The sequence below is a fragment of the Oxyura jamaicensis genome, chromosome 1 (genome assembly GCF_011077185.1).
Source record: "Oxyura jamaicensis isolate SHBP4307 breed ruddy duck chromosome 1, BPBGC_Ojam_1.0, whole genome shotgun sequence".
NCBI classification, from domain to species: domain Eukaryota; kingdom Metazoa; phylum Chordata; class Aves; order Anseriformes; family Anatidae; genus Oxyura; species Oxyura jamaicensis.
The window spans coordinates 69669423-69682209 of record NC_048893.1 but is presented as its reverse complement, the minus strand read 5'-3'; the positions used below and the strand labels follow the sequence as shown (position 1 = coordinate 69682209).

General features: G+C 44.0%; 1 protein-coding gene across 1 annotated transcript in view; it reads left to right on the top strand.

The window, feature by feature from the left end:
• Nucleotides 1-7755: 7755 nt before the first annotated feature.
• The window catches only part of BORCS5 (BLOC-1 related complex subunit 5), a 73170-nt gene continuing 68138 nt past the window's right edge, over nucleotides 7756-12787 (top strand). Inside the window, exons 1-2 of the mRNA XM_035308800.1 lie at nucleotides 7756-7913; nucleotides 8569-8712. Coding sequence (XP_035164691.1) covers nucleotides 7856-7913; nucleotides 8569-8712 — 202 coding nt within the window. The 5' untranslated portion in view covers nucleotides 7756-7855. The remainder of the gene's footprint in view (nucleotides 7914-8568; nucleotides 8713-12787) is intronic.

The window sequence follows — 12787 nt, the reverse complement described above, 5'->3', positions numbered from 1 at the left end:
GTGCTTTATTCAGCGCTGGAAACCAGGGGCAGGTGCCCAAATCTGGCTTCAAGTCCCGTTACATCCCGATCACTATTAATATCCTAAAAGTTACATATTCATTAGTATTTATTAATATTTACAACATCAGCCTCGCTTCGTATGCTAATTATCTCTCCTCCTATTTGCACATGCGTGGTGCTCTCTGGTGGTCGTCCCGGGGGTCGTCCAGATGAAGGAAGGAGTCATCCTCAGGGTTAAACTTTTCACCTCTTCTCCTTGGCGCATGCTCCTTTTCAGTTCTTGACTTTAATTAGTTCTTGGCTTCAGTCCTAACCCACCTTATCCATCTTATCTTCCTAACAAGGCTCATGTTGTTCCTGTTCTATCTCTCAAGGTCCGTCTTGTCACTCCTCCATCCTTCTATCATTTATTTATGTTTTCTTTTATTATATACATGATGATATTTGGCTATGAATCTCCCATCTCATTATCAAAAATTGTTTCTTAACCCTAACATTCCCCCCTTTGAAAATACTTCACTCTATTGGGGCAAGTATTTTCATATTCCCCATCATTAGATCGATAGCAGCAGCATTATGCCTTACCATGATAAGGGGTTTTCCCGTAATTTGAACGCTTCATTATTAGATCGTTTGGTGGGGGGGGGGCGAGATGTTCTGGATGTTCCCTAGCAAGGATTTCCATTATTTGGCGGTTCCATGCACTACTCCTAGTTATTTCTCCCTGTATGCACATGTACATTAACCATATTATAAGAAACACAACTATCAGTAAAATGTTCATTTGTAGGAGAGATCTAACCCATCCTTGTAAGTGAAGCCCTAATCCCTCGAGGATAGCCCCCAACTAGCTTTGTTCAGCTTCATGCTTTTCTCCCTTAAGTTCTGCTCGATGTGGGCCAATTGGAATATATCATATTCTACATCCACGATTACATTAGGGATATACACAGAGCAATGATCTATCCTATCTCTCAGGTATCCACATACTCCATGCTCTTTTATTAAAAGCATATCTAAAGCCATTCTGTTCTGCAAGGTCATTTTAGTAGTGGTCTGCAATTGCAGATTTAGACCTTCAAGTCCTTTCCTGGTCACCATTGCCAATCTGTCCACCTGTGCCATCAAAATATATAGCATTTCTCTATTCCGTGCCTTTCCTTTTCCTTTCCATTCATCCCATAATTCTCTTTGTCCTTTCTCATCATCATAAATTACCTCAGGATCTTGCAGGGAGGGCCTCAGATCCTTTCCCACACAATCCGAGCCTTAAGACAAATTTACTGGAGCATCATTTGCGACCTTGCAGACCAGAGTAGCATTGTTACCAAAATGTTCTGTTATACTTCCTTGCTTTTGGGGTATCTCTAAAAATGTAGCACTTATTTGGTTATTACACACTGGTACCCAAAATAATGTGAAAACCTTATGCCAAAATCTAGCCATTCATATACTTCGTATCCTCAGTTAGTAGGACCTATTGGTTGAGCTTCCCAAAGTCTTGGTACCCGTTTCACTCGAGTGTAATGTATCCAGGCATCCACTCCTTCTACCCTGATAGCCGTAAAGGTTGTCAGTAAGACCTGATAGGGTCCGGCCCACCGTTCCTTTAAAGGTTCTTCATTCCAATTCTTAATATACACTGTATCCCCTGGTTGGACATCATGCACAGGATTTTCCAGAGACAAAAGTCAGTTCCACACCAGGACACTGCGTTGTCAAGCTAAGGTTTTGCCAAGAGATAAAACATAATTATAAACATCTTGTTTACCACCAATATGCATACTTGGATTTGGCTCAGGAGATTCATAAGGTTTTCCATACATAATCTCAAAAGGACTTACGGACATTCCACTTCTGGGTTTTATTCTGATTCGTAATAAAGCTATCGGTAAGGCCTGTGGCCATTGTATCTTAGCTTCTTGACAGATCTTACTTATTTGCCCTTTTAAGGTCTGATTCATTCGCTCTACTTGACCACTGGACTGGGGTCTCCACGGAGTATGTAAATTCCAGGAGATTCCCAATAATCTACTAACATCTTTAACCACAATTGCAATGAAATGTGGTCCCCTATCTGAAGAGATACCTAATGGTACACCAAACCTAGGGATAATTTCCCGTAGCAGCCACTTCACTGTTTCCCTTGCTTGATTGGTGCGACAGGGAAGGGCCTCCGGCCATCCAGAAAAGGTATCTATCCCCACTAATAGATACTTATATCCCCTTTTTCTTGGTAATTCTATAAAATTGATTTGCCAGTAATCACCTGGTTCCATGACTGTTCAAATTCGTCCCATTTCAGCATGTTTCCTTGCCACTGGGTTATTCTTTAAGCAAATTTTACACTTGGACATCACTGCCTTTGCCATTGTTAACATATGTACTGAGACAATATTATGTTTTAAATAAATTACCATTGCTTCTGCACCCCAGTAACATTCGTTGTGTTTTGTTTGTAATATTTCTCGCATTATCAAGGAGGGTATCACCACCTGTCCGGTAGCAGTCACATACCATCCGTCAGAATTCTTTTGAGCCTTCATCAGTTTTGCCAGCTTCTCTTCCTCCTGGGAGTACCTTGGGAACTTTGGGAAGTTAAAACAAGAGAGACCTACCTTTGACGGAATCAAGGCCATCAGTTTCCATACCTCTCGTGCAACTCATCAAGCTGTCTGGTCTGCCAGCCTATTTCCTTCTGCAACTTCTGATGTTCCTCCTTGATGGGCCTTAAAGTGCATTATGGCCACTTGCCGGGGTTTTTGCACAGCCGTTATAAATTTCATTATTTCCTCTTGATGCGTTATGTTAGCTCCGTTATGTCCGTTATGTCCGTTAGATGCGTTATGTCCGCCCTGCTTGCATACGTATATTCGATGACTTCCATACAATTATGGTTCAGACTTCCTTCTTCCGGCGATGTTCCTAGAAAAAGTGCTGGGTTCAACAGATTAGTTGTGTTTAGGGTCACATCATCCTGCTCAGTTAGTATAGCCTGGTACTTCATCATTTGGCTAGGTGATAACCAATGACCCCCCTTTTGTTCCAAAACTGTAGTTACCATATGTGGCACAAATACTTCAATGCGTTTCCCCAAGGTGAGTTTTCTAGCTTCTTGTATTAGGAGGACTGTAACTGCTACCGCCCTTAAACACAAAGGCCACCCTGCACTTACTGCATCTAACTGTTTGGAGAAATATCCCACTGGTCGTTTCCAGCTCCCTAGCCGTTGAGTTAGCACCCCCAAAGCTAATCGTTGTCTTTCATGGACAAATAATTGGAAATCTTTGACAGGTCAGGGAAACCTAAAGCGGGTGCCTTTGTGAGGGCCTCTTTCATCTTCCTGAAAGCCTCCTTTTGTTCCTTTCCCCAGACAAGCACATGGGCCTTTTGAGCTTCATAGAGAGGTTTAGCTATGAGCCCATAGTCCATTACCCATAGCCTGCACCAACCAGTCATACCCAAGAAGGCCCTCAGTTCATGTAAGTTTTGAGGTTCGGGAATATCGCAGATAGCCCGTATTTGATTGACTCCTTATCTTCTTTGTCCTTGTGAAATTTTGCATCCTAAATATATTACTGTTAAGCATGCAATCTGTATCTTTTCTTTTGAGACCTTATATCCATTCATTCCAAATTGATTTAAGATTTCAATAGTTACCTGGATGCACTGTGATTCCTTCTCGGTAGCTATTAATGTATCATCCACATATTGTAGTAACAAATATTGGTCCCTTGGTACCTGGATACATCCTTGCTTAGTCCAGTCTTCTATTTCCTTAGCCAATTGACTACCGAAGAGAGTTGGTCTGTTCTTGAATCCTTGCGGGAGCCTTGTCCAAGTTAGCTGCATCTTCCGTCCATTGTGCGGATTTTCCATTCAAAGGCAAAAAGTTTCCTGCTACCCTTGTCAATGGGTATGCAGAAGAAAGCATCTTTTAAATCTGTTACTGTGAACCATTTATATTTCTCCTTCACAGATGTTAACAATGTGTAAGGATTAGCCACCACCAAATGGATGTCTTTTGTTATTTCATTTATTGCCCTAAGGCCCTGTACCAGCTATATTCCCCATTGGGTTTCTTTACTGGGAAGATTGGGGTGTTATATTCTGATTTGCACTCCTCCAGAATATGGTAATTAAGAAATTTGTCTATTATCTTCACTATTCCCAACCTTGTTTCCAGTTTTAATGGGTACTGCCTGATCCGAACAGGCCTAACCCCTTCCTTCAACTCTATCTTCACAGGTTGTGCACCCTTGATTTTCCAGGTACGTCTGTCTCCCAAACTGTAGGTATGACTGCATCCTCTACCTCTTTTGGTATCTGTGGGACGGTCTTCTCTGTAATCATCAAAATCTGTCCTACTTTTGATTCTGGAATTTTCATAATTAATTCCCCATCCTCGAAGACCAGGGTGGCATTCAATTTTGTTGACAGGTCCCGTCCCAAAAGAGGGACTGGGCAGTCTGGCATATACAAGAATTCATGGGTTATCTCTTTACCCCCAAAGCGTAAATTGAGGGGTCGAAGGAATGGCCGTACCTCTTCCTTCCCGGTGGCACCTACAATTGTAGTCTTTTTATTCCCCACCTTCCCATCTAATTCATTAAGTACTGAATATGTAGCTCCTGTGTCAATAAGAAACTTTACCTCCTTATTCGCTATTTGGATTTTCACAAAAGGTTCCTTATCTTCTGTTAACCTATTATCTAGTCAGCTACTGTATTCTCCCAGCACCATGGCTTTTGCTATTTCTTGATTCTGAAAGAGGTTCTTGGTGCTGGAAAACTGTTGCTCCCTAAAGGGGCACTCATTTTTCCAGTGACCTTCCCTCCTGCAGAACGCACACTGATTCAAACCTAGTCTGTCTACCCTGTTCCTACTGGGACCTGCATATCCTTTCCCTATCCCCGCTCCTCGGCTATTAGGATTTCCTCTTCCCTTACCCCTTAGTCCCAAACCTCCTCGCCCCTGAATTACAGCCAGCAAACCCTGTTGCTGTCTCTTGCTTGTTTCCTTCTCCCTATTATTATATACCTTCCAGGCTACCTCTAATAACTTATCCATGTTCCTCAAGTCCACACCTTCCAGTTTCTGTAGCTTTTTCCGAATATCTTCCTGTGACTGCCCTAAGAAAAAAGGGCTAGTTGAGATTTAGCCTGGTCGGTTTCTGTTTTTTTTTTTTTTTTTTTTTTTTTTTTTTTTTTTTTTTTTTAGCAGTTTCCAGAAACACGGAAAGCAATTCCGCCTTTTCTTGCCTCACATTATATAATTTTGACCATTTTATGGTCCGAGGCATAGCATTTTGTACACCAATTTGTACCCAATCCTGATACCTCTTCAGCCTCCTCATTCCTTCCCCAGTATTATAATCCTACTGTGGATCCTCAGCGGGGAAGTTCTGATCAACATTCCCGGGTACCAATCCATTCCGAATATCCTCACAAGCTCTGTCCCTAGCAGCTCGTAATACCATATCCTTCTCTGTTGAGTCCATTAATGTGTCTAGTATTACCTGAATGTCATCCCAATCCGGATTCTGAGTTTTAATTATCATTTTCACCACTCTAGCTACTTTATCAGTATTTTCTCTGTAGGTGCCTGCTGCCTGTTTCCAAATTATTAAGTCTCCAGGAGTAAAGGGCACTTTCACATATATTAGTCCCTCCGTTCCTACTCCCTGCCTGAGGGGAGCAAGTATATTCCCTTTTTGTTTACTTGTATCTCATCCTGTCCTTTGCTGCTGCCGAGTCCTATATGATATTGGGGATGCTAAAGTTGGTATTTCCTCCTTTCCATCACTATCACTATCTTCATCCCCCCTTGCCTTATCCTGACTTAGTTCTGGGGTGGACGGTGCGATATCCAGATCTATATTTCCACTGTCTGCCCTACAGCAATTATTTTTCATAGCTTCGTGTTTCATACAGTGCCTGTCCCTGGTACAGGCTTGACATTGTTCATTAGCAAATATTTCTAGTACCATTATTCCACAAGCACGCTGCCACTCGGATTTTCTATGCAAATAGAAAAATAACTCTACATATGGGAGTTCATCCAGTTTTCCTTCCCGTTTACAAAACAACATCAACTGTAAAATGGTATTATATTGTAACGTTCCATTTTCAGGCCATTTTTCCTGATCCTCCAATTCGTACTGTGGCCACCAAGTATTACAATAATCAATTAATTTCCCTTTTCGCATTTCTTGCCCAAAACTTCCCTCTCTCCAATGGGCTAATAAACATCCCAATGGTGACGATCGTGGGATAGACGCACCCTTTCCCAAAATCCCTTTTAACCTGTCCATTACCAATATAATTTTACAAAGCAACCACAAGCCAGGTGCCGCCTCTGCAGCACTTACCACACAAGGGTTAAAACCTAGAGAGCTGTTGCCGCAGCAACGCTTACCAGACCAGACGCTGATCCTGCAGTGTATACCAGACCACTCATGCCAAACGCAAGAGTTAAAACCGAGAGTGCTGTCGCCACAGCAACTCTTACCAGACCATTACCAGACCAGACGCTGATCCTGCAGCGTATACCAGACCACCAATGCCGAACCTGCAGAGCTTTCGCTACTGTCTACTGGACGGCGCCTAGGCTTACCCCGGGAGCTCCCTGCCCAGCCGAGCGTGGCTTTCACGGCGTCTGACCGGCAGGCTTTCCAGACCAGATCGGTACCGAAAACCAGAAAGCACCTTTTGCTTCCCTATCCAGTGGTACGTTGTGAGCAGCGGAGGTCGGTCGCGGGTCGATGGCTCCCCGAGAAACTCCTCGGTGCCGGCTGGAGCATAATCGAGACACAATCCGCCTCAGCAGTGCCCACGCCGTCCCATCTGGGTCGCCAAAACGTTAGCGTAGCAGACACATAACCACAACGTGATTATATGAAGGTGCTTTATTCAGCGCTGGAAACCAGGGGCAGGCGCCCAAATCTGGCTTCAAGTCCCGTTACATCCCGATCACTATTAATATCCTAAAAGTTACATATTCATTAGTATTTATTAATATTTACAACATCAGCCTCGCTTCGTATGCTAATTATCTCTCCTCCCATTTGCACATGCGTGGTGCTCTCTGGTGGTCGTCCCGGGGGTCGTCCAGATGAAGGAAGGAGTCATCCTCAGGGTTAAACTTTTCACCTCTTCTCCTTGGCGCATGCTCCTTTTCAGTTCTTGACTTTAATTAGTTCTTGGCTTCAGTCCTAACCCACCTTATCCATCTTATCTTCCTAACAAGGCTCATGTTGTTCCTGTTCTATCTCTCAAGGTCCGTCTTGTCACTCCTCCATCCTTCTATCATTTATTTATGTTTTCCTTTATTATATACATGATGATATTTGGCTATGAATCTCCCATCTCATTATCAAAAATTGTTTCTTAACCCTAACACTAACGCTATGGACTTTGGTGGCTTTGCCTCCCATTGCATGGCCAGGGAAATGAAGCCCCTCAATTAAAGAAGAAGAGGGGGGCTACCCGGCTCCCCCCGCCCAGCGACGGGCCGGGAGCTGGCAGCAGCAGGGCCCACGGCGGGCAGGCCGAGGCGCCGCAGGGAGCCGTGGTAGCGGGACGTGGGCTGTGCAAATCGCACCCCCCGGGGGGCTGCGGTGTTCCCGGGGCGGTCAGGCAGCCCCTCTCCCGACCCTGCCGGTGCCTTTAAGCGGAGCTCCGCCTGGCCGTGGCGCCGGGCGGGGCCTGCCGTGACCCAGGCGCAGGCGGCAGGAAGCCTGGGCGGGAGTGGTGGCTGTGGTGCGGCCACCACGGTGCAGGGCGGCGGAGCGGAGGAGGCCGAGCACGGTACGGCACGGCACGGCACAGCTTGTCGCAGCGCGATTGTGCGCCATGGGAGCGGAGCAGAGCGCGGAGGCCGAGAGCCGCCCTTGCGAGCCTGGCGCCTCAGGTCGGTGGCGAAGGGGAGCTGGGAGCGGTGGAGCTGGGGGGTGCTGCCACCGCGACCCCGAGGACGGGAGGCGAAGCGGGTGCTGAGGACGGCAGCCCCAGATTCCCTCCTTTTTTGCAGTGGCGCCCGCTGGCCTCGTGAGGAAGGGCGGTGTGGGGATGCTAGCCTCCGGGAGAAGGGTGTCGGCGGCGTGGGGAGGTGTCCCACGGGGAGAAAGCAGGACGGGCGTGGCGTGGAGACGGGGGTCCCAAATGTCTCTGAGATTAAGCTCTTGGACTGAATTGTTCCCCAGAATATAAGGATATGAAAGAGCCTTACTACGGTGGAGTGCTGACAGATAAAAAGTTTCTGGTAGCTTTTGCCTTCAACCTTTATCGCTGAAACAAAATCATCTTGGGTTATCACTTGAGCAAGAAGTCAACATGTCCTTAATCAGCACCGTTACCTTGTTCTGAAAAAAATTGTTGAACATGACACGTTACCAGAGGGAGGGGGAGAAGGGAGGGTTGTCAGTGATCTCAGGGATGTGTTTGAACTGTATAAAGAAGACTTGCTCTCTATTAAACATGTTAATATTCTTTGAGGGTTAAATTCTGATTAAATATACATATTAATTTGTTTATGCATTCTTTCCCCCACCCCCCAATTCTTCTAGCATCTCCATCTCCAGCCAAGCAAAGAGCAAAAATGGATGACATAGTGGTGGTAGCCCCCGGAACACAATCCTCCCGGAACGTGAGCAATGATCCAGATGTCATAAAATTGCAGGAAATTCCAACTTTCCAGCCCCTTTTAAAAGGTAAGTGATTTTCCTCTGTTTTTGAAGCCTCCTTTTTTTGTGCCAAATAGAGTATGTGCTCTGTGGCATACTGAGGTTCCTACTGAAATTCACGTTTCTGTCTATGTTTTTCATATCCCTACCGTTTTTTTAAGCTTTGTCTTTTTGGTGTTTCATAAGCATTCCTAGCCTTCTATATGGCGTGTGAACTGGTTTAGAAGTGTGCTAATAATGTTCTCTGATGTAGAGCAATCTACTGTGGAGGCAAAACAGCTCTAAGCTTCCTAGTTTGCCCAGTGCTACTGGTTTGCAAGGCTGTTGAAAAGAGATGCTATGTTACATTCTAATATATTGTGGACTACAATCTCTAGTTTTGCTCTCGCTCTGAAAAACATTTCCATGTTACTAGGAGTAAAACTACATGTGTACAGATTAAGTTGCTTGAAGTCAAGATTTATTCTTGGGGTTTCCCATCTAGATCAGATTTTCTTCTTGCTTTGGAAGAGGGGAATAAAAAATGAGTCTCACGTGGGGGAGTGTACTTAAGCTCTATATTGATGACATCCCTTTATATCAGTGGACCCCTTAAATTCCCCTCTGTCTGTCTCTTCCTTTCCCCCCAGCTTTTTTTTCTCCCCCTGCACCCATTCTTTGTCCCTCCTGTTTGGTTTGAAGAGAAGCAAATATCTAAATTACAGCTGTCAAGCCTACGGTTTACCAGAAACCATTTATGTGCTTTGTGGCCTAGCTCTAACTCTTTTCTAACCCTTTTCGGGGAGGCTGTGCATAGCATCTTCTTGTTACCTGGAAGTCCCTTGGGAAGGAAGATGCCTGGAGCAGCCTGCATGAATTGAGCCTGCTCCTGGCCTCCTCCTGTTCCTGGAACAGTGTGGGTCAGCAAACTTGTGTCTGCTGCATCGTGTATTCACACTCAGTGAATATGACCAACTCAGTGAAAAGACCAATGTCTTTTTTTTAAAGTTTGAGTCTTACTGTGAATTATGTACGTTGGCTGTATCTCTTGCTCATTCATGCCTTGTAGGCCTGCTGTTACAGTGAGGAGCTGCTGCCATGTTTAGCCCTTCCTGCTACTGGAAGGAGTGAAGTGTTCTTGTACAGCTGAGAGTTTAGGCACCACTGGTCTGAGTGCCATTAATTCACATGTGCCTGCTGGGAAGATGTGGCAGCTGCTTTGCCCTTCAGGCTTTGCTAGAGACGATGTAACATCACTTTTTAGACAAACTATTTATTTTCATTATTTCAGCTTGAAACAGGACTAGTACTTGTGGGTAGTATGATAGCCCAGTGGGCCAAATATTTGGTGTTGGGTACTGCTGGATGGGAATCTAGATCTGTGTGGCACTAGCAGTGCCATTTTCATCAGAAGTGGTTAAAAAGATGGAGAGACCACTGAATAGAAGAAAAGCAACCCTGAATATCTTTAGGACTGGCACTACTGTCCCTGTTGACCAAGGAGAATGTGCATTGCTTATCTGTATTTTTTTTAATTCTGCAGATGGTGATTTCATAGAAATCCATATCTGATTTATTCTTGACACTTTTACAGCCAATTCTAATAGGGTAGTGAGTTTTTTGAGGTTTGCAGTGTTTGTGTCAGCAGCAGTTTCATTACCTTCAGTGAGAACACACTGTGCATGCATCCGACCTTGTACAAAAGGCAGAACTGAGATCTCACCACTGGCAGTTTGAAATGTGAATGCCATAACCCAATTTGAGAAAGGTAATAAGCTTTAATCTGAGACTTCAAGCTTACAAGATGCATTAGCATCTGGCACTGAGATTATCATGTATTTGTGAGTGTGTGATGACAGTTTCAGTTCCACCCAGCCTCAGGCTTGTATGAGAGCTGTGGAATTCCTTGGAAGCAGGGCTGCGATGTGTTAGCTTCCAAGGGCAGCGTTCCTAGGTGGTTGAGGAGTCAGAGGGCACTACCTCAGATCAGCAGTCCAGGCCCTTTAACTCCTACATATGCATATATTACGTTATTTGCTGGGCAGCTGTGTTGGTTACCGAGTTGCTTTTGCTGATCCTACTGTGGACCTGAAGGTGTGTGTATATGACAGAAAGGTTCTCTTCTATTTCAGTTGCTTTGTCTGCTAATGTCTTTCCCTCTGTCTCTTGAGATGTGGTGACATCTGGTGACTGCTGACGAGTATTGCATGTTAAATAGTGTTGGCCCTTGTGAACAGCTTTTCAGCCTCAAATACACTATGTGAGTACTATCCTTGAATAACAGGGCTGTGATGCTTGTGTTCACTACAAAGAGCAGTGTAGTCTGAGCCGAGTCTTGAGAGGCCACAGGCCTGCTTGAGAACCTGTTCTGTTCTGGATTGGTCTCTATTCTTCACATGCAAGATTATGTTCATGGAATGGATAAAGATGTGGGCAAGAGATCTTCTAGGAGTTAGTCCTGGAACTTGTGTCTTAGGAGCCGCTAGCTTGGAGAGCTCAAAACGTGAAGTCATAGCCATTGTATGCTTCACTATTCTTTTGGTTTCTCCTTGGCTAAGCAAAACCAAAGGGCTTTATTTTAAAGTCTCAAAAGAAGCCTAATTGTTAAATTAATGGGCTGGGGAAGTACATGATCATGAAGAGAATGAATGTTCTCAAAAGGCAAAGCACTGAAAAGCTGAAGTACATGTCTCTCCTAGCCGTCTGGAGTTGATTTTGCTGTGACCAGTGACACTGGAGGTCTCTGCAATTGTACACCCTCACCTGTAAGAAACTGTTCGTGTCATGTCCATTACATATTTCATACTAGATTTTCCTTAGCTTCATTGGAAAAATCTGCACCTCAGAGTTACATCTGTGATGGATGCCTGTTATACTGCCATTATGTTGACAAAAGTCAAATCCCAATCCTACACAAAGTGAGAGGAAAAGGTACTCTTAGGGAGTACACCTAGGAATTAAGTGCCTGACTGTTGTTCTACAGTAACTGTTCTATATCTGGGTACAGAGTAGTTGGCTATGCAAAAATTCTTCTGGTAGAAATACTAGCAAAGAACTTCACTGTTTGACTATGTATTTATTTACTTATTTTAAGTGAGGAGCTAAGTATAAAATCCCCTGAGTGCAAAAGCGGAAGCCTCCAACTAGAATTCTGCTTTGTGTTCAAACATTCCCTTTAGTGACTACTTTGTAAGCGGTACAGAACAAAATGTGATCTGATGTTTCTTGCCTTTATGCTGCTTCCTGGGGATATTTGCATAAAGAATGAGCTTCTGTCTGTTCAGTGTTCCTGATTCTCACAGTCTGTTTATAGCATAGAGTCATAATGAGCTGTGTATAAAGTAGATGTCATCTCCTATGAGTTGCAGGGGAAAGTGAATCTCTTACACATGGAATAATACTGTGTTTTTTAACTATGCAAATTTTCTTGGTGAAATAACTCCTTAGGGCGCGTGTCTTAAGCATTGTTACAGAACTTCCCAAAAGCTTCTGAGAAGGGTGTTTAGGTTTTAACTTTGTGCCACAGAAACAAAATGCTTAGTGCATTCTTTCAGAGTGCATCAGTTTCTCTCTCAAGCTTCAGGAAAGAGTGAGACCTTTCTGGTAGCAGTGCAGTGTTATGTTAAACAAAATAGATGGATGTATATAAAGGATATATTGATGCATGTTAGCAATATAGGAGAAACTTTTCAAGAGAGAGTCATCCAAATGCAGATGTAATTCCTATTTTGCACTGAGGTCAGCAAGACCTAGTGCAAACATAACATGCAGGGAGCTTGACAGTAGGAATGAAAACTTTGCTGTCTCTCCACCCTGACCTGTAGGATTCTGCAATGGGTTTGCTCTCCAATTTAATTTAATGGTTCTTCTTATCACCTTGGTTGCATTGTGAGCATTTGAGACTTACTGATTGACAAAAGCTGCCAAAAAGGCAGCGACTTTCTGCTTCTGCTGGCCAAGCCAAATCAGATGTTAATTTCAAAGTACATATGCATTTTGTCACTTCCAAATCCTCTTAGACATCAGACCACTTAATGTTACTGGGATATGTATGTCTATTAAGAGATTTGCAGAATCTAACTTTTTTGTTATTCTGAAAATGAAATTTTGTAGCAAATGATTT